This window comes from Apium graveolens, chromosome 5, assembly GCF_009905375.1.
Source record: "Apium graveolens cultivar Ventura chromosome 5, ASM990537v1, whole genome shotgun sequence".
Lineage (NCBI taxonomy): Eukaryota > Viridiplantae > Streptophyta > Magnoliopsida > Apiales > Apiaceae > Apium > Apium graveolens.
In genome coordinates, this window is record NC_133651.1 from 142,859,033 (window position 1) to 142,882,122 (window position 23,090).

Below are 23,090 nucleotides of genomic sequence, written 5' to 3' on the forward strand. Positions count from 1 at the left end.
TCCCAATGGTTTTCTATGGAGATGAAAATATAGGAAAAATATTGGGATATGACAATATTATCATTGGAAATATCATCATCTCAAACGTAGCTATGGTAGATGGACTAAAGCACAACTTGTTGAGCATTAGTCAAATTACTGACAGAGGTTTCTATGTCGTGTTCTATGATACACACTGTGAAGTAGTTCATAAGTTCACAAAGAAAAATATTTTCATAGCTTATAGACATGGAAAAATTTACGAAGCCAAACTTTATGCAAGTACCGTTGGTCCTGAAACTTGTCTGGTAACAGAGGCATCAGTAGATGAAAGTTAGAATTGGCACAAAAAGCTTTCTCGTCTCAACTTCAATAATCTCAATGACTTGATGAGAGAAGAACACAAACATGAAAATATTGTACTTATGGAAAAAAATATTAAGCAGGAAAGAAGGCAAATCCTGATAAATATGTACGAGTTGAGGGGAGAAATGTAAAACTATCAGGAACTGACAACACAGTTACGGGGGAGCTTTGCATGTAACTAATCCTGTAATTCATATTACTAATGATTTGTCAATTTCTGACAGATTGGTCGGTGGAGAGAGATTTTTTATTTTGCTAATAAATTCAACAATGCAAATGCTGAGGGGAGAAATTATGATTAAATTCTTGATTTTGGATTATGAATTTGATCTCAGCAAGTGATGAACAAGACATGATTTTTTAAAAGGGACGATAACATTATATCTTTCGTGATTTTTAATTGTTACAAATTTGTTTTATTCTACTTGAGTAATCATGTTAAATCTGTGATTATTATTTGGTTTATATTGGGAATAGGCGCATGTAAAGAGATATTATTTTATTTGCCTAGATACGTGTAATATTATGCATGCAGTATTCATTATTACACTGTTAATCAAAAGTGTCTCTTTAGATTCCCAGTAGAATTTAGCTATTAAATCACTCTTCCTTCATCTTATAAACCTCAAACACTACTCAAACGTCTCTCTCTCACAACATCAAATGTCTAAATCTAAATCTTCAACCCTTCATATATTCTCAAAATGGCTCACTTACACTCGAAAATATGGAGTATACTTGCCTGCTCTTAATCCTGTAGAAGGAAGACTCTATTTTGACCCATTCGGACTGAGAGTCCTAATTAATGGTCAAAATTTTCATTCTTTTAAAGTTTCGTAGGCGATTTTTGATCATCTTTGATGGGATGATCAGCTTGAGTTGCGTCTTTTTAGATTGGATGTTCACTACGAAGAGATGCGACGGGCTGAAGAGGCAGAGGAACGTCGCCTTGAATTCTTGGCACTTCAAGAGAACATTATTTCTCTTGCGTTATCCATCCCTCGCATATATCGAAGGCGAGAGATGAAAAACAAAGAGGAAAATAAGAAGTCGAAGGAAGATTAGGTCTAGTTCTTAGGAATTAGGGTTAAATTCTTGTGAGGCCTTTATTGTATTTAATTATTGTTATTAATGAAATTCTCTGTTATTTACTATTCTGTTTTATCGTCATGATTGTTCATTATCATGATATTTGCATATTGTTGATTACACATATGTTTGTTTAAAATTCATATTTACATATGCATAACTAATCATTCTCGAAATATTTTCATATTAATGAACAGATCAAGAAAACAGGTTTTGAGCAGAAATCAGATATTATTACGAATGTATAATAATAAGAAAATTTGGTAATGATTTCACTATGTTCGATTTTCTCATGGTCGTTGCACTTTGCAAGTAACAGTTTTACCACGAGAAATGTGGTTATTTTTGTCTAACAAAATGCTTAACAAATACAATTTTCCATATCCTGACACAGTGGAACAGGGCACATCCAACCCTATTCCTGACCAAAGTGTCTCTTGTCTTCCCTTAAATCGAAACACAATATCACCTATGGTTCTTCTCAAAAGGAATCAGTTGCAAAATCAAAGACAATAGCTAAGAATGATGTGTCTAAGAGACAATCAGGTCTAAAGGTTGTTACACATTCACCTCACTCTTTGGAGCAAAAAGGTGGATCAAGGGAGAAAAGTGTTTCATCAGTAATAAAAATTAAGGAGAATGCATATAGAAAGAAAAGGAAAATTAGAGCCGGTGTTAAGCTGGTTGATGAATCATCAAATACTGAAAGTGACAGTGATGATCCAAATGTATTTAAGAAGCCTGCTAGACCAGTGGAGGCTACTGGTGCTAATGCAGAAGAAGATGAAATTTTGATTGCAGCTGTTAAGCCTAAGAAAAGAAGACTAATAAAGGCAGCAGAAAAGATTCCAAAGAAATCCGATGGTCTTACAGTGTTGGCTGATATTTCTATGGATCAGGAATCTCCAAATCTTGACAACTCACTGTCAAATCCTGACAAGTCTTAAGAAATTCATGACAAAATAGTGACTATTCCTGATCAGACAATGACTACATCTCACACATCCAAGATAGTTGAAATTGCTAAGGAAGTTGATCTGCAGAAGTCTATCAAGAGAAAAGCTCAGACATCATCAGTTTCTCAAAGCAAGAAGACCAAACTTCAATCACCATAGAAGGGGTACAATACACAAGAACCATCTTCTCAAAGTGAAGATGCACTTATTAATGCCCCAGCTACACAAGAACCACCTGCTCAAAGTGTAGGTGAAAGCATAATATCACAACTGACTATTCCTGACATTGCTCAAGGAAGTCAAATTTCTGTGGTTGATGACATTCTAAAGACAGTACAAGACAAGAAAGCTCATCAAAAGAACATTGCTGGATTGGATGCTGTTATCAATGATCCTATCTTTGAGGGAAGTACACAATAACCTTTAGTTCAAAAGATTGAAGAAGTTTTTATAACTCAAGTCACACAAGAACCAACAGTTCAAAGTACTGTTGCAGACTTAGTATCAAATACTAATATGGGGTCAATTCCTGACAAGCAGCACATTCTTGATACAAAGACAATTCCTGATGCAGCTGTCCCTGGTTTTTCACAAATCCAGATGTACTGATCACTTCACAAGATAGATTGAAGCAATCTTGGTGCAACCACTCAAGGCTATACCAATGGTTGATCCTCCTCAAGGTGCAAATCTTTTACACTCAATTTTATCTGATGACATGACTATGTTTAGACCTTTACAAAGGAATACCTCTAGTCATGTGATCATAAATAACTCTTCTCAGCCACCTCTTATTTCTGTAGAACAAACTTTTCTGGTCTTTTCTTATGAGAATGAGAGAAAAGATTTAGCGAAAAATAGAATCAAAGAGAGGCAGGATCCTTACCTTGCAAAACGAGATGTAGCTGAGTGTCATGATTCAGTTAATCCTTGTGAGAAAGCTCTAACTGTTCACAGTCATGAGATAAATGGTGTGAGAAATGATGAGATCACTTTAAAAGAACAGAGAGATTTAGGTACTCATGGTTCTTTTCTTACAGGATTTACACAGGTAACTAAGTCTTATAAATTCAATATTGATTTAAAACTCAAAGGTATAGTTCCTGATTCTGCTGTTGATTCTAATATTCTTGAGAAATCTTTTGGTAATCAAGATGATTCTGATGACTCGGATGATGATAATCCTGATGATGCTGCTCTGAAAGCTGGTATAGAAGGATCTAAATTTTCTAATTTTGGTTCATCATCAGGTCATGCACCCATTCTTCATCCTCTTAGGGCTCAAGAATGGAATCATTCTTGGAGATTACTCAGTGAAAAGATCTATATAGAATCTGCTCAGACTTTAGCTGAACATGCTGTTCAAATGGTTTCAAATTTTGATATGAAAGCATCTACCAAATCCACTATAGTATTAGTCAAAGGACTGCATTCTTCTGTCTCTGCTCTCAAGCAAGATACTGTTACTCTCAGAGAAGAGATTGTTGATCATTCTGTGAGTATTAAAGGTACAAACAAACAAAGTGGTTTGCTAAAGAGAATGTTTAGCTTGGAAGCAAAATAAGATCAAATATCTGAGAAGCTGGCAGCTTTGGAGGCTGGTCAGAATACTACAAATTCCAAGTTGGATGTTATTTTCTCACTTCTACAAAGTCTAGATGCCAAAAAGAAGGAGATAGTACCCAAGACAAAATGTCAACTTGAATCAGATTTGAGGAGAAATACCAGATCATCTGGATAGACTTGAAGTTGTGAAGATTATTCTTGACAAACATGATGGTTGTGAATCTAAACAAAATATTTTACTCTTATTGCAATATGATCAAGTTCAAGTTCTCCCACTTGATGAACTGATGATCATGTCTACGAAGGAATTGAAATACATTCACTATGTGCTAAGAGTTGAAGATGAAACTTCATGGTTATAGTCAAACATGATTCTTGCCAATATCAGAAGAAGGATACTGGATGATGGTTAATATTATTTTATTTCATATATTCCTATATACACAAATTTCAGAGGGCAAGAAGTCAAAATGAAGAAAGGTGGAGCTGTCTTTGAAAATATTCTTACTCAGAGGCATATAACCATGACCCCTGATGAAAGAAAAACTTGTTATGTGTCGCTAGAAGACATGATGACAGAAATAGCTCAAATCAGAAATCTGAGAGCTGCTATCTATCAATTATCTGATAAAACAGAGTATGAGAAGAATTTGAAGATCAAGTTGGAAGATAATCTGTTGAAAAAGATTGATGACAGAGTTAAAACTTTTGTTCAGAGATACTGCAGAACTTATCAAGAAATATGAAGATCAAAGTCTTAAACAATGTAAACTTTACACTAATTATTTTTTCTATCTGATTTTTGGCACTAGACATTTCTATTAGAATTTATACTTATTCTGCAAAGTATAAATTGGGGGAGATCGTTGAGAATTGGCTAAGTTGAGAATCAAGATCTATCTAACAATCAGGATATGATCAACTCCTGTGATATGATTATCCGTTGGAAGCTTCTTATCATCCGTTGACAATCTTTACTCATCCGTTGGTATATACAAATGATTATCCGTTGAGGCTACAACATATATCCGTTGATCAGGCTATCCATTGAGAATGACTTGGATGATAATTCAGGACTGCGGGATATATCAGAAGATGTTGATTTATAGGATCATAGTTGATTTAGATATGTATGAAAAATGTTAGAATTATACTGTAGCATATTTTGTAACTGATAGATGACTGATTGTGGCTGTGTAGTATATAAACACAGAATAGGTTATCACAATGTGATAAGTGCAGAACTCGAGTATTCACATAACCTAAAATCTCTTAAGAATATTGTTCTTGAGAGAGTTTTGTAACAGTTTATTAAAGATCAATATAAACTGTTATTTGATTCATTTGTCCTTACTTTACTTTTATAATACATAAATTTGTTTAGTAATTATATCAAACCACCCTTAAACAATTACTTTACCCGGCATCAGAGTCGTACTCGTGAGAGGACATGCTCAACCAATGCCCAAGGCTTTGTTGGCAAGAAAGTGTTTATTTACAGATATTCAAGTTGGCCTAAATTTGAGTATAGACTACAGTATAACTTGTCAGCATAACTTTGGGGGGATAATAAATTTTTAAGTGAAGCCTACAATTCTGGAGAGACCCAATATCAATTTTTGTGAACATACATATTATATGTACAGGCAATTGTGCAAGGAACCGTATCCAGAAGATTATAGAAAAATATACTGCTACTAACTATAGAGTGCAACAAGCGATAACTTCTTCTACTCTTAAAAAAATAAATGAATAGATATGATAAATGTTTCTACACAGAAACTGACAGGATGTAGATGAGTCTCTTTATTTCATGCCACCTAAATACAGGGAAAACAGAAGACACAGTGTACACATTTTCATAAACTAAAGTACTAAACTAACCAATCTCCTAAAAAGTCTGATACACAAGCAAAATATTGGTTAGAATTACAAGCCAGATTTGGTTCCTCTGCACTCCAGTACTCCTCTAACATGTTCATCTCACAGTCCCTGTGATTATTAGTATCTAATAAACTGGAGAAATCAAAATCAAGAAATTCCGTTAGTCCAATGTCACTGGAGTCAACATCAGGCACGAAGTCCAATGACTGAGTCATGCTATCCTCTTTTGGCATTGATGGTTGTGTGACCAGTGGCGCTGTGCTAGTAGTAGTGTCCATTATGAGCTGATCACTGCTTTGATCTGGTTTTGGGGGAGTGATTAGTGAGTGATCAGTGACTTGCAAGGCCTTGGTGGCATCAGATGCATGATCGTCTTCCACATTGTGCTTAGTTGACTTAACTTTGTCGGGATTTTTGTCTTGTTTCTTCCTCTTCTTGTTGTTGAATTGTTTACTTAAGGACTTTGGAGAAGATGCAGCAGACGTAGTAGTATTGTGATTGTCATGAGCCTTTTTTCTTAGAGTTGTGTTCCAGTAGTTCTTAATTTCATTGTCTGTTCGGCCAGGGAGCCTCCCAGCAATTAGAGACCATCTACTCGAACAAAAAAAATAATAATTAACAAGTAGTGTTAAAAATTGATTTATAATATTTGTTCACTAAAATGTACATATTGACGGATCTATCTTAGGAATAATGTAGCCTAGTGGATACCCCGAATACAAAATCGAGGTTGGTAAAAAAAAATACCTGTTACCAAGGAGCTTGTGAAGGCGAATGATGAGGTCTTCTTCATCAATAGAAATGTTGCCTCTCTTAATATCAGGTCTCAAATAATTCAACCATCTGAGCCTGCAACTCTTGCCGCATCTCTTTAAACCGGCTCTTTTAGGAAGATTTCGCCATCTGCCTTCACCATGGAGTTGAATATAATCGGCCAGAATTTTGTCTTCAGCAGTGGTCCAAGCTCCCTTGTTCAACCCTACTTTTGAACAGCAAGGACTCCTCCCCATTCTGCTCTACTAAATCTTTTACTACTAATTTTCTACCCTTTGGATTTGTATTTCACAAGCTCACCACTTACTCTCTTTGTGAATGCTATATATAGAGAGCCCCATACTTACCATATACGCATAGCCAAATTTAATATACTACACTTACACGTGATATGTGTACATACTAACTACACGTATTGCACCTACAAATTTTATTAACTAACCTTGTAAAACATACGTGTACACTAATTAGTACCCTGATAATTTGTGGCTGGTGATTAGTTATCAAAAAGTGTGTACGCCGCATTTAAATTACCATTAGTAAAGTCCTACACACTTTACCGTAGAGGCTGTCGGGCTTGAGCAGCCTTCACTTTATTTAACTGATCTTGTAGGGCTTCTTTGACCGTCGAGCATTTAAGCTTGTGAACAACTACTTATTTATCTTTCTCAAACTTACACTCGATCCAAAATGTTTATTGTAGTATATTTATTTACATATTTATTTATATCTAATGGTAATCGGGGGCTCGTGGTTGTAATAACCGATCTTATATTTTATTTTCTATGGTATTTGTTGTCAAGCTTATTTTATTTATCATGATAGTTTTCTGTATCGATTATGTCAAATACATTCTCTAATGAACTACAAATATTTTAAACTTAATCAATATTAAAAGGTAATCATAAAAATAATATAGGCTCGGGGGAGGCGATGCTAGAATTGTTTTTTATTAATATGATTTAATAAATATTCCCCTCATCCCATTTTAATTATCACATTATAATTTTACTTAGTCAAATTAACTAAAATTTTACCGAAATTTATTAATATTTTATAATTGAACAAAATAAAAAAAATTACATTACCGGAAAGTAGATTTAATCTACTTAAATATATAATTTTTAGTTTTAATATAAGAGTAATGTTTAATATTTGGTCAAAAATTGATCAATTTGACTTATATAAAATAAAATGTGACAAGTAAAATGGGATGAATGTAGTATTTTTATTGACTCAACTACATATATAATTATTATGTCAAACTATTATTGTAAAATTATTTTCTAGGATGGTCTCATATTCGAATCTCAAATATATGTATTAATTAATAATATTAAATTTATTCAATAAAATATTTGTTTTTTGAATCACGTCTATAACATGAACTCCTTTGTCTCATTTGTTTATTTACTTTCCTTTTTTGGCTTTTTCAAGGGCACAAGATAACAAGGTGTTGTCAAGTTTTTATTGGCTCCTGCTTATTAAAGATAATGGATTCTGTATGCAAAAAATTCCCTCCAGTAACATCAAGTCCCCTCATAAAAATTGCATATGAAATTAAGTGACTAATGTGTGTACATGAACACATGAGACAAACCCAATTTTATATAGTTGATATGGGCTAAAATAAGTCTGAAAGCATAATTAATACTATATTAATTAGACATAATATGGTCCAATTACTAAGCCCAGTTAAAGATCCAAAATCCAGATTATTTATTAATTTCTGAATTAATAAATGTAGTAAATTACATGTATCTAATTTATAAGAATAAAACTCTATGAAAAGTAGCCTTCAAGGCACCTAAATCAACACCAAATCTGCTTACTACGTATTAGAACACCAAAGTCCAATTAAAGACGAAAACTTGTTCACCAAGTCTCCCGATCCTAGTACAATTTAGAACTACATTTTGGCTTGAATATCTAAACACACAGAGATACGCAAGCACAACCATTAAAGGCCCTCAACTCACGAACCCTAGAATTAATTAAGCATAATAAATATAACCTGCTTTTTTTACCCACAATATTTAGCGCCCTATGTGGGAAGAAAACATCAACTATGATAACCACACAAAGAAGAAACAACGTTCTAGACGGAACATCGGTTGTAGCTACTCAAACGATCTCATCTATCATTAGAATTTCACCTCATTCGACTTACAATACTCAAGGAACGAATAATCCCATCATCCAACCTAGATCGCATCCTATCTTAACTCTAGGGACGAATCCTTAAAGCTCAACTCTGAACGTTCATCTGGGAACACAACCTGTGAATTTTGAGATGTCAACTGTGGTGCACCATAGACCGGTAAATACCTCTTATGGGATATTATTTTACCCCGAGGTTGGAGGAAGTAGGATGCCCCCACCACCTCAACCACAACCATATAATGACCTTAATTATATTATAGGTTTGGCTCCACACAATGATGAACGAGATTTCTCTGGACCTCATACCACCGAGGAGAGAGACGCCCCAATTTTCAAGAGACTCAAGAGATGAAGTCTCAAACTTTTTAGAAAAGGATACACGCTTATGAAACGGAAATCCTGAGACTTAAGAAGGACATGGAGATTAGTCAGGCCAAACAGCCACCATGGCCCAACAGGGCTAGAAGAGCTAGAGAAGCTACTCAAGTCATTGAGTTGGAGGAGATTCCTGAAAGAGGGACGGTGGATGCTACTCCGGGAAAACCTATTGAGCTACTACACCTTAGAGATCCTGATGATTCGGCTCCGCCTTCTACAGCAGAGATCATGAATACCCATATCACAAGGAAGTACAAGATGCCCAGTATAAAGACTTATGATGGGACTGGAGATCTGGCAAATTATGTAAAAACTTTTTCCAATGCACTGTTGCTGCAATCCGTCAATGATGCCATCAAATGTCGGGTATTCTCCTAAACCTTGTCGGGCATGGCTCAAATGTGGTATAGTCTTCTACCCACCAATTTGATTGGATCCTTCATAGATTTAAGTCAAGCCTTAATTAAGCAATTCATTAGCGGTAGAGTACATGAAAAGAGTTTAGCATCTCTCATGGGCGTTATGCTTAGAGCAAAGAAATCTCTTAGAGACTGATTAAATCGGTTTATGAAAGAGGCTTTGAAGGTCCCATGTAATAACCCCAATTTTTGGAATTTTTGAAACCCTTATGAATAGTGTTTTGCTGATTATGCTGATTAAGAAAACTTTTCATGCCACACTATGAAGGGGTTCTTTTATTGATCTTCTGGCATATTATTAGTACTCTATGTGGTATATAAGTGTATGTAAAGATCGTCAGAATCCAAATCCGAACACTTTAATTTTTCCCGAAAATCCACCAGATATCGAAAGAATTGAGTATAAGGTAACAGGATAAAAAGGATTTAAATTCAAGGATTGTAAGAGAGGATCATAAAAGGAATATAATGTATTGAGAAAGGTTAAGGGAACCCAAGTAATAAGATCCCGGGTATGATCCCTCAAACGATAAACGATAAACGAAAACGAAAGTTAAGCGAACCGCATAACATATCAGCGGTCATTAGCCAAGTAATTAGAAGCTAATCAAAGAGATTAGTGGGGATGATGTGATCAAACCAATGAGAAGAGAACAAAGGAGGGAGGGTGACATCACATGGTGACATAAGCATGACCAAGCAAAGTGTGTTGTTGGTTGAATTAGAACCACACAAAAATTACCATGGTAAAAAGGTAACAAAACAAATCAAAAGCAATCAACCAAGCCAAAATAATTCATTTCATCAAAATTAGAAGTTGACTTCTCTTCTTCAAGAACAAAAGCTCTCGGCTTTTTCTTCTTAAACCAAGGAAGAAATTTCAAAACCCTAGCTACACACCTTCAAAAATCAAGAGGTTTGTTTCTTTAGCTTCCATAATTCATAACTTAGATGAGCCATAATTTAAAGCTCAAGATTCGATGATTTACATAGCTAATGAATTCATCAAAGTTCTTGGTGAATAGTGTTTTCAAGAACTAACTTTGTGTTTTCTTATGTTTTCTTCAAGATTCAAGCTTAGTAAAGATAACTAGTGGTTAATTAAAGCTTCCTTATTGATTCTCCACACTCCAAGGAAGGTATAACCCCTCCAAACCCTAACTTTATTTGATTAATTAGGTTTAGTTTTGTTGTTATAATTCATGAGAGGCTTGCTTGTTGTGAATATAGAGATTAGTTGGTTTTGTAAAGTTTTTTTGGAGTGGTAGTTCTTGGATTGTTGATTAATGAACTTAAGTTTAGTTTAAATTCATGTTTAAGAATAGTATAAATTGATAATGTTAAGTTGTTGGGGCTGTTATGATGTAGTATGAATGGAGTTTTGGTTGGGATGTTGATTGTGAGATGATTGTGAGATGATTTGAAGTGGTTTAAATTTGGGTAATCGTGTAAACATAGCCGTCGTAATGTCCGATTTACTTTAGGCTGTTTTTGTTCTTAACATTAGGACCCGTAAACTCACTGCTAGGGTTTGACCATTGCCATGATTAGATAGTTCATGTTACGAGTTTCGTTTTGATATGTAGTTCGTTTGATTCCGATATACGGTTTAGGAGAAACGGCCGTTTTAAGTAACGACGTTTCGCGAACGAATCATTACCCCTCGCCTTACTTTGAAACATAGGTTAAAGACCTAAAAGGACTAATTGGAGTATGAAACATTTATGTAAAGTGTGTTAGGAAGTTGGTAAGACACTCGCGAAAGAATCGCCTTAAAACTCGTAATGGTTAATTTATTAAAAATGGTGGAGCCAAGGGTACTCGAGCGACTTAAGAGAATCAGTAAGCGCAAAGCGAGCGTTAGAGTCTAAATTGGTTAAAGTATAGGTTTATAAGTGACTTTGGTTTAATTCCAACTTATATGTTATTTATAGGTTACCAGACTCGTCCCAAGCCATTTGTAACCCCCAGTCGCTCAGGAAAGTTTTCTACCCGTTATACTGTTGTGGTGATGTATACTTTTGTATATGCATTATCTTGTGATAGATGCATGATTGTTATTAGCAAATTCTTGCGATATATTGTAGCATGTGATATGGTATATATGCATGCCTGTTTCGTATTCTTGATACATATATCTGTTGATTCAGTTGATAATACATATGCTAGAGATAAGCGGCAATTTGCATATACCCTTAGTATAGGGGACCCAAAGGTAAACATTTTTCTAAAACCGGGAGTCGATGCTCCCGAGTATAATATATATATATATATATGAATAGTTTTTAAAACTATTATTCGAATAAGGTTTATTCGATAACTTTATTTTATTAATGAATATTATTTTGAATATTCATTCGAGGGCTTATGACTCCGTTTATTTTATTAATGAATATTATTTTGAATATTCATTCGAGGGCTTATGACTCTTTTTATTTTATTAATGAATATTATTATTTGAATATTCATTCGAGGACTTATGACTCTGATTATTTACTAATTATTATTCTTTATTTTATTAAAGAATAATGTGTCGATAATCAAACTTACTTTTGATTATTCAAATAAAGATAGTACTTTCGTATAAGTATATCTTTGGTTATTTAATATTCATTTCAAGTATAAGTTTTACAACTTCTACTTCAATTATTTTTATAAAGATTATTCTTTATGGGAATATTATTTAAATAATAATATTCAGATATTTTCTAATATATTCGGACTGATTTATCTTATTAAATCAGCATCACTCCAAACATTCTTAAAAATGTTTTGCGAGTCTTCAAAATGATTTTAAAAGTTAGAGCGGATCCCAAAACTCATTTTTATATTTAAGATCCTCCTTTCGAAGGGGATTTAAATACTCGCTCAAAACTTGAGGGATCCGGCTCTGTGGTATATTTTATATTCGCAACAAGGTTGTTGTCATGATAAAAGAGTTTTTGATTACTTACCCAATACTCAGGAAGTAAAATTCTTGGAACAAGTTAATCCATTAACAGGCATCGCCTGGGAAATATCGATGAGTTTTCCTTTCCAACTAGATACGACTTCTTGGTGGAGCTGTATCAACAAGTTTCTACTTGGGGAAAGTGGGGACGAGCCTTACGTTTCAGTCATGGATTTCATCTGAACTAGGAGTGGCGTAAGTGGTTGAGTGGCGCCGGCCCAACCTAATTATATTGGCCCAAATGGCCTGGAAGTTCCGCTAAGACGGTCTATTTCTTAGGAGTCCAGTGTTCGGTTGACAAGTAAATCCGACAGGTTCTCCTCTACATGTAGAAAATGGTGGGGTTGTACTACTGCGACTGATCATCGTAAGTGGTCTTCCTGGCGCGACAAACTCCCGTAATGAGTTCATCATCCAGTTGGATATTTCTGCAACACTACCCAGAGCACCTCGATAGAAAGGCTACGGTTGGGCGATTGTTGAGTGTTGGCAGGGTCAAGCTTTCAAAATGATGTTTGCATCAAATGAAGTATCTCGTAACTTCATTTTATTTTGATGATATTTTAAAGATTGATTCTATTCAAGTTTTGTCTTGTAGCTTAATCTATGGGATGAACTAATTATAACTTGAACGGTGGTAGTTCAAGTAGTATTCGGAAAAGATATAAGTATATTGGAGTATCTTGTAACTTCATCTTTTAAACTTATATCTAGTAAATGATTATCTTATGCATGACAAAGATTTTCAGAAAAATGTTGAGACAAGGTTAGATATATGAGATCACCTTGCAACGATATTTTTATATAGTTATAAACTGGAACTCTGTGTATATTATGCATGGAAGAGGACTTCCAAGATTTTGAAAAGTATATATACATATATACTGAATATTTTGTGACTTGGTCGCGGTAAGATATCAAACTTGGTTCATTTCTTCTTGACCAAGACTTTCATGAGTACTATGAGAATGCTCATATATTGTAAATCATTATACATATTATTTTGGTGGGCTTGTTGCTCACCCTTGCTTTCTTCTTTCATCACACAACATCAGATAGACAAGATGAACAGGACCAAGCTTCCAATTCGCAAGCGGTTAGAAAATGTTCCGCAGTTTTCTGGAAGCGTTGATGCCGCCGTAGCTGAGGTATGAGCTACCAATAGGCAAGGTTTTCAACTATTGATGAACCAGACTTATGTAAAATATGAATTGTAATAATGGCAATGAAATGTAAATTTATTCAGAACATTCTTGAGGTGTAATGGCTTATTATGTGGAATAAAATGACTTGTGTTATTTTTTTGGGTATTCATCTCTGAGACTATAACCTGCGGTGTGTGTGTGTATATTGTGGGGTCACAGTACGCAGTAATTGGTTGATTATTAAGATTAAGTGTTGTTAAGGTATATGGAACTCGTGACAACCCGAATCCCCGACCCCGGATTTGGGGGTGTTACATCCCATCTCTTAATGATAAAGTGGCCATGATAACCCTGCAACAAAAAACTACAGATGATTTTTTCAGGTTTTCTTTGTCCGAACGCCCACCGGAGAGCATGTTACAGCTCCAGGATAGGGCCGAGAAGTTTATCAAGGTTGATGAAAGTATGAATAAAGAAACTACAAGCAATGAACCCACCGGAAGCAAGAAGCACAAGATATACCGTGAGTATGATGCAAAGGACAAGTATCCTCAGGCTAACAAAGATTCTGATTCTCCTCCGATGAAAGGTGGACATAGGAAAAAGATTGTTGAATATGTGAGATTGAACACTCCTAGAAGTCAAATCTTAATGAAGATTGAGAATGATAGAGATGTTTATTGGACAAAATCACTGAAGGCCATGCCACCAATAAAGCCGACAACTGAAAGATGAGATCGAGTTCCTGATTCTAATGGGAGATTGAGTAAGTACATTATAGAAGGTGAGAGCAACAATATTGAAAGAAGAGATTATAAAGACAAAAAGGAGAGACTATGACGACCAAATGAGGGATCAGGATTATCAAGAACGAAATCCTTAACTTAGAGGACCGGTAATCAACTGGACCAACTACTACCGGTTCCTCTAAGAATTCAAGAAAGGATTATGCTCGAGAAGTCATGCACATTGTTGGAGAAGCCCCAAAATGAGCAAAGGCTGGAGTATTAATGACATTCGATGATTTTGACTTCAAAGGGGTGGAGTTTCTCCATGAAGATCCCATGGTCATAACACATAGCATAGGGAATAGCCCTATAAAGACGGTCCTTGTAGACAACAGAGCATCAGTTACATTCTGCTTTTTGACACCTTTATTAGGATGGGATATAATGATTTTTATTTGACTCCTACTGATATGTTGATCTATTGATTCTCTAGAATTGAATGTCCCGTTGATGGAATAATCAAGCTTCCATTGACGATGGGCTAGGAGCCAAGACAAACTACACAAATGTTAAACTTTGTGGTGGTTAAGACTAGATCAAATTATAATGCAATCTTGGGAGGGTCATGTATACACGCCTTTTTGGCAGTCCCCTCATCCTACCATTTGGTAATAAAATTTCCAACTAGGAATGAGGTATGAGAGGAAATAGGAGATCCGAAGATGGCAATAAGTTGTTATAAAGCCTCGTTGAGGGAAAATGGAGTTGAGGGCAAGTTCTGCCCATTGAAGACATGGACATCCGCGAGAATGATGAGAAATGAGGGAAGCCATCGGAAGACTATATCATAATTCCTTTGGCTCCTGAGGATCCTGAAAAGAAAACTTTTATTAGCATCTTTAGAGGGTTCTTAAAAGGGAAGCTGGTAAAGTTCTTGCAAGAAATAGTGACATTTTTGCATGGCCAGCAGCTTATATGCTGGGTATCGATCCAGAATTGATAACTCACAAGATAAATGTCAATCCTAATCGAAATATGGTAAAGAAAAAGAAGAGAAGTTTTTCCCCTGAGAGGCAAGAGGCCATAAGACAGGAAGTAGAAAAGCTTCTGGAGGCTGGGTTTATTGGGGAAATATATTTCTTGGAATGGTTGGCTAATCCGTTAATGGTGAAGAAGGCTAATGGAAAGTAGAGATTGTGCATTGATTTCACTGATTTAAATGACACATGCCCGAAGGACTGTTTTCCTCTATCAGGGATAAACACTTTGATAGATGTCGTAGTTGGGCGCGAGATGCTAAGTTTCATGGATGGATTCAGTGACTACAATCAAATCAAGATGCATACGGATGACATCTCAAATGTATCTTTCATCACTAACTTTGGTGTTTTTTGTTATCTTGTTATTACATTTTGGTCTCAATAATGCAGGAGCCATAGACCAGAGATTGGTAAATAAGATTTTTAAAGATTTAAATGGGAAGATCATGGAATTCTGTGTTGATGACATGTTGTTCAAAATCCTTCTAAAGAGTTATCATATAGGTCATTTAAGGAAAGCTTTTGAGGTCTTTAGATATAATAAGATGATGTTTAATCCCGTAAAATGTGCTTTTGGTTTAGGATCTGGGAATTTTTTAGGAATGATGATCTTCAAAAGAGGAATTGAGGCCAATCCTGACAAGATAAAGGCCATTCTGGATATGGAACCTCCATGTTCTGTAAAGGACGTTCAGAAACTCACTAGAAGAATTGCTGCTTTAGGAAGGTTCATCTCCAAGTACGGATATAAATGTTTGTCGTTCTTCAAAGCTTTGAAGAAAGTGAAAGATTTCGCTCGGACTGATGAAAGTCAGACAACGTTTGAACAGTTAAAAAAATACATGGTTCAAGAGCCGTTGTGGGCCAAACCGATTCTAAGTGAATGATTCTAAGTGAAATATTGTATTTGTACTTGGCCATTTTCGAGAAAGCCTTAAGCGCTATATTGGTGAGGGAGGAAGCAAAAATCCAAAAACCTATGTACTATGTCAGCAAAATTTTGCATGGAGCTGAGTTAAACTATTCCAATATAGAAAAGTTTGCTTTATCCTTGATTATGGCCTTAAGGAAGGTACGACCTTACTTCCAAGCTCACAAGATTAAAATATTGACAAATCAACCTTTGAGAAACATCATTCATAGTCCTAAGGCTAGTTGAAGGCTAATCAAATGTGCCATAGAGCTTGGGGAGTTTGATATTAAGTATAAGCATAGGGCGGCGATCAAAGCTCAATCATTAGCTGACTTCGTTCTTGAATGCACCATTATCAACCAAGAAGTCGGGGGGCAGAAAGATATGCCTCAATTGGGAAAGAATAACAAGGATGAAGGAAAGAAAGCTGAAGATAAGGAGTTTTGGGTGCTCTATTTTTATGGGGAATCAAAAATGAAATCTATTGGAGCCGGATTAGTCCTACAAAGTCATGATGGTTTTCTAATTGAGTATGCTATTAAGTTGGATTTTCCTACTACAAACAACGAGGCAGAATACGAAGCCCTTACTATAGGGCTTGGCCTAGATGGGACCTTAATGGTTAAAAAATTAAAGGTATGTGGAGACTTGATGCTTGTGGTATCCCAGGTCAATGGAGAATTTGGGGGAAGGGATGAAACAATGTCCAAGTATGAACGATGATAGGTCCATAATTTAGCATTTTTTAATACCTATTTTTTCATTTTTGTAATTTTATTAATAAATAAATTATTTTGCTTTATTTTTGTAGGAAAATAATAAAAATAAGATTTTGAGCAAGAAAAGGTGAAAAAGGAAAGGCAGTGGAGAATACTTGAAGCTAAAGAAATTCGAATACCTATTGGAGAAGAAGAAGGAAAAGAAGGAAATATATCCTAGGAAAGATTTGATATTCCAAGACCCAATACCTAATATTTTCCCCATATATATGGGTCTCCCCTCTTATATTTTACACACCCAAGACACCCGAGACACCCAATATCTAAAACACCAATCTAGAGCTAGAATTTTATTAGTTATTTGTTTTGTTCATCTTTTCATCATGTGTGGCTAAATTCATTCTATAGGATGAAGATGAAATTAATTTAATTACTTTGATATCTTCTCGTTCATATTATTTGATACTCATAGATCTTCCTTGGTGCTTAATTGTTCAATTGACAAAGTAATTTTGATATATTATTATTACCGGATTTATTTTTCATAGCCTATGCTTGCTCAATGAAGTATTGATGGGTTATTATTAGATGCCAAGTTTCTAATAAATTGATTTTATATTCATTTAGAACGCTTCATATCGGCTTAAGTTGATGATTTGACCTCAAGTATGGGGTGTTTTTAATGCATTTTGTGTTGAGTATGTGCAGGGATTTAGTTGGAGGCAGGAATGGACTTCTATATGCTTATATGGTGATAAGAGATCATAAAATGAAGTGTGAGCACTTGCGAGAAGATCAGAGCGAGAAACAAGAAAAATACAGAATTTTTTAAGTAGCTAGGCGCGCCCGCGCCCGTTTTTCAGTAGCAGAGCGCGCCCGCGCTTGATCTAGGCACACCCGCGCTAGGTCGGGCAGACAAAATCCTGATTTTAGTGCGTTTTGGATATTCTGAGCAGCCAAGTCAACCTGGAGCATATAAATAAAGAAAAGGAGATGAATTAAACAACAATGAACAATGGGAGAACTCTGGAAACCAAAAGCACACAAGACGGCTAAGAAGAAAAAGATTTAGTTCTATATCGTTCTTTTATATTCTTCTAATTAGGCAATACTTTGGATGCTTATTTCGGATTTAGTTTCTAAACCCTAATACTTTAATATTCTCTTGTAGTATTCAGAACCTTTTTAGTATCATGTTTTCATTGGAACCCATGATGACGTGCCGTTCGATTATGAACTAATCATTATCGTGGGATTCTAACGGATTTATTTATGGAGTTTAGTAGTTGATTGCCTAAAGTTTTCAGTGTGTGATTATTGATTTCCTAGTATGGTTGTGCTTAATCTTCTTGGATGCGTAGCTAACATCTAAGTTGTATTGTTAATCTCTATTGAATGTAAAAGTGGATATAGGGGTTTAGAACTTGCCATGCTAGCATAGGTTTATGGATGTTTTAACATGCATAATTCGTATTGTAATTTTAACCATCTTACGCTGCCCTATGTGATCTCAATGGATAACTTTCTCTTAAAACGTTATGTTTTCAAATCTTATATACATATGGGGTCTAAACATAATTGGTGTCTGCCAGCTTTTATCTAATTTGTGGATGTTGAGTAGTAGGGTACACGTATATTAAAAGATAACGTGTACTAATTTCGTGTTGTCTGATTAGTTATCATAACTATCACATACTATGATTAAAGGCATTAACTCTGAACGAAGTATTTAATGAAGTTGGAATCCCATGTTTTATTTCATATAAGTAACTTGATTTTAATCTCTTAGTTAATTCATTCTAGTAAAATTACTTTTAGATAATCAAACTCAATTTGATACTTGTCTTAGCAGTGAACAATAATCATACATTGTTGCATAAGTGTACATTCTGAATTAAACCAATCCCTGTGGGAACGAACTAAACTTAATCTTATACTACTTGTGACCGCGTACGCTTGCGTGTTTTTGTGCGAACAGTTTCATAGTATATGTTTGTCTCTTTAATTGATATACGTTATTTTTATGAAAAAGGAATTGATTTTAGAGCGAGTTGAAATTAATTGTGATTGATTAACAGATTCGAATTCCTAGATTTTTCATAGTATTTGTTATTTGCTTATTAGGTTAATCAAATCTCATCTCAAAAATATTTGTCTAGTTCTCCTGATTTAATTATTAGGGTTTTGAAAATCGTAGTCGTTGTGGATCGACCGGTAATTCCTACAACTAAACAATGTGCGCTTACAGTTCTTATTATTTTACACATTAAATTTTTGGTGTCGCTGCCAAGGACTATTGATAAATTTTACTCCTTGGTATTTAAATCTTCGGACTAGTTTCTTATCTATTGATACAACTAAACAATGTGCGCTTACAGTTCTTATTATTTTACACATTAAGTTTTTGGTGCCGCTGCCAAGGACTATTGATAAATTTTACTCCTTGGTATTTAAATCTTCGGACTAGTTTCTTGTTTTCTCATTATTTTTTAGGGAATCGTGAAGCGGAGGAAAGCTTGGACAAGAAGATCGCTAGATGGCCTCCTTGTCTCTTTTTGAATTTTTAAAAGCGCTTTTTTCTATTCCGTATCACCTCTCTATTTTCTTCACACTTTTATTATTGAAAAATCTAAAAAAACAAATGAAAAATCCAAAAATATTGGTTAGCTAATTATTGAAAACCAATTTTTTGCATCATTCATTCTCTCCCATAGGATCACATCATCTAGATTTCTTTTTCGTATTTACTATTTTCCATCTTATACAATTGTGGTGATTGCTGGAGGAAATAAGTCCATACAATTTAGAGTAATACAAATAGTGTAGTACATCCATATGTGTTTATTATCTCGTTCTTTCTGTGTTGCATCATCTAATCAATCTTAAGCTACAAGATAAGGTGAGGGATTTCATCACCCTTTCCTTGGCCCATAAATCACTCATACCTTCATCTTACATTCACTTACCTTAATAAAATTAAGTAGACATTGGCCCCTAGAATTTTGAGCTCAATTGGGAAGATACCTAAAAGAGAAAGTAAATTTGGAAATTATTCGAACTTTTGGTGACAAGGCAAGTCCATCACTTACATGCCCAGTTTGGATTGGTGACTAGGCTAGTGGTTCTTTAATTCAGCCCCTTATTCACAAGGAAGTGCCCCCGCTTATCTGGCCAATTAGTTTAAATAATTCTAGATTTATAGACTTTTTGGTGGTCCAAAAGTTAAGAGTTGTCTAAATTTTTATAGGATTACCCTAGATCTAAAAAAATTTCTTTTTAATTTTCCAATTTTTCTTGGGTGTTCACTTATAGCTCTTGTCTACTACGTGATTAATTGTCTTATATGAAAAGTACTTGGGTTCGAGATAATACATCTAGATTAGTAAAAAAACTCTAACCTTTCATCTCCTAAAGTAGTAAGGAAACTTGAGTTTTCTTCATCCACTAAAATTCAGTCAAAATAAAAAGTAGAAATTCCATCAGTAGTCATGTTTATTCCACTTGTAGGAGTTGATTTGATAGATGAGGTTGTATCTTGGTTGATTCTTGAGGATAATGAAATTGAGTCTTTTCTTGAGGAAGATGTTTCACGTGAGTGTGAGAGTAATAGAGAATTTCATGAGTTATATAGGAATTTCACTTGTGATGAGATGTTTGAGAAATTAAATGCCATTTGTTCTGAGCATGAAACCCAACTTGAGGATAATTATTTTGATCCTACGGCCGTTGTTAAGGCTTCTTTTTGTGAGCCATCCACACTTGATCTTATTTTATCATTATTCACTCTTAACTAGTCTTTGGTTGTTGATAATGAAACTCATGATGTTCTTATTTATAGTAGCAAAGTTCATAACCGAGAATTTCAAGTCATTAATCTGCTTAAACAATATAAAGAAGCGTCTAATTGGTCTATGGATTATGTCAGTGCTATGAATTTTATTTTGATGCATGATTTTATCTCTCTAGGGGATAATGTTGTTATTATGGTTGAGTTTCACATGTGTTTTCATTATTTTACGGAGATAGTTTTTCCTAGATCTATTATTGGTTAATAAATATTTTTTTGTGCGTCTTACATAGTGAAGTGTAGGTATAGAGGAGTCATTTTGTATGTGTGAGTCTGTGTGTATGTTAAAGGTAATTGTCACTACTAGAAAAAGTAAAACAGATATCGCCTCTTAGACATCGGTTGATGTTGTCACCGATGTAAAAAGTATTTTCTATATCGGTTTTGCTTAAACCGATGTCTTTGAATAAAATGAAAATCAGTTTTTTATATCAACCAATTTATAAGTCTATTTTAAAAAATGACTCGTCGCGCCTCCCCATTTCCCCTCCCTTAACCAAATATTTTATTCCCTCTTAAAAATCCCCCCGTTTTTTACTATCTAAAATTTTAAGTACTCGTTTCCCCCTCTCCTTTTTTCAAATTTACACTAAAAAAAGAGATCAAAATTACACATATGCAGATCTAAAAACTTAAAACCAAAATTAAAAAAGAATAACTTTCATCTCTCTCGAAGAATAACTCTCTCTAAAAAAAACCCATCTCTCTCTAGACTGTGCTCTCTGAAAGATTGGCTCATCTCTCTCGATTGCTCTCTTTGTGTTCTCTCTTCTTTCTCTTCTTAATCTGCTCGCTCTCCTCTATCTGTTCATCGGAGTTTGAAAAGATCAAGGTTGAATTGGGTTAGCTCAAGACTGAGTTTAAAGTTCAAAGATGAGAAAACTTAAAGCTTAAATCAGAGTTTAAAGCTCAAGTCATAGGTCAAGCTTGAATTAGGTAATCTTGAAAGCCTAAATTTTAAATTGGGGGTTTCAGTTAGAAACCCTATTTTTTTTAATCAATTAAATAATTATTTGAATTGAGCATGTTAGTCTTTTTTTAGTTGAGTAATTGTTTAAATTGTTTATATATATTTTATTTGTCGTGTATGTTAGTTTTAGCTAATCTTGTGTCTATTGCGAGAATCGCTGAGTTATCATTAATGTGTATATATATGTGTATTTATGTGTTTTTGTTGTGTAATTTATTACAGATTTGCAAAAGATTGACCAGGAGGGTGATCCTCGTAAGTTATTTAACTTGGTGTATTCTGTTATTTGTATGGAAGTTTGTTTATTTTTTCTAGATATTTGCAGAGGTTGGATATTATTGAATAAATTTTAGAGCATAATTCTTATTATAAAATGAGAGATTACCAAGGGTGCATTGTATTATCAAATGTTGATATGGTTGATCATGTCTTGCTAGACTAGACCGTACTAATGCTTGGGTGACTACACTGTGTAAGAAACTTTCTGATTGGTGGCCTAGGTAAGGTAAATATGTGTGTTTGTTGTGTACTACCTCACTCACTATATTTACATTATTCTTGTTATGCTGGTATTTTAATTTTCACTTCCCTTGTTCTTGGCAGGTTGCTGATGGGGATCTTCCTCTAACTGAAAATAAAGGGTAATAAATTTTTCACACATCTTTATATCTTATCTCGTTCTCAGTAACATGTAGTCTGAAACATTTTTTGCTGCTATGGTATGCTTTATTGAAGGATGGAGATTTTTAAATACGAAGAACTTGAACCAAAAACCCGTGTAGTGGTACTTAAAGCGCTCTGTGAGATCTAACTTAAAGTCATGTGTTTGAATATCCTCTTATTTGACTTTAATTTAATTTCTTGATGTAATGATTTTATCCAGTTAAATACTTTATCTAGTTAGTGATATTTCCATTTCTTTGAGTTCTCAGCAAGGTGATGCATTGTCTTATGTTAATAGTACCATGAAAACTGGATTCGAGGTTTCTACATTTCGAAAGGAAAAGATCTGTGGTGATAAGAAAGGGACTTTATACTGGCAACTATTTTTAATTCTGTTGATATTCAAGTATGTTCATTATTGTGTTAATTTTTTAGTATGTTTGTTTCCACCTATTTATTTGAGTACTTATTAACCCTTGTTATTTATGATAGGCTTGATGAGAATGATTCTATTGGTTATAGACTATATAAAGAAGTACAC

At 34.5% G+C, this 23,090-nt stretch overlaps 1 protein-coding gene and 1 long non-coding RNA gene across 2 annotated transcripts; one reads left to right on the top strand and one right to left on the bottom strand.

Moving 5' to 3' along the window:
- Positions 1-5,708: 5,708 nt before the first annotated feature.
- On the bottom strand, positions 5,709-6,960 carry LOC141724545 (uncharacterized). Its single transcript, XM_074526718.1, has 2 exons — positions 6,588-6,960; positions 5,709-6,431 (listed from the first exon to the last, which is right to left on the bottom strand). The coding sequence occupies exons 1-2, from the start codon at positions 6,848-6,850 to the stop codon at positions 5,831-5,833; spliced, it is 864 nt and encodes a 287-aa protein (XP_074382819.1). The 5' UTR covers positions 6,851-6,960; the 3' UTR covers positions 5,709-5,830.
- Positions 6,961-21,639: 14,679 nt separating this feature from the next.
- LOC141724825 (uncharacterized) lies at positions 21,640-22,683 on the top strand. Its single transcript, XR_012576906.1, has 5 exons — positions 21,640-21,852; positions 22,109-22,141; positions 22,329-22,391; positions 22,490-22,527; positions 22,622-22,683. It is a non-coding gene; the product is annotated as an uncharacterized LOC141724825 (long non-coding RNA).
- The last annotated feature ends 407 nt before the right edge of the window (positions 22,684-23,090 follow it).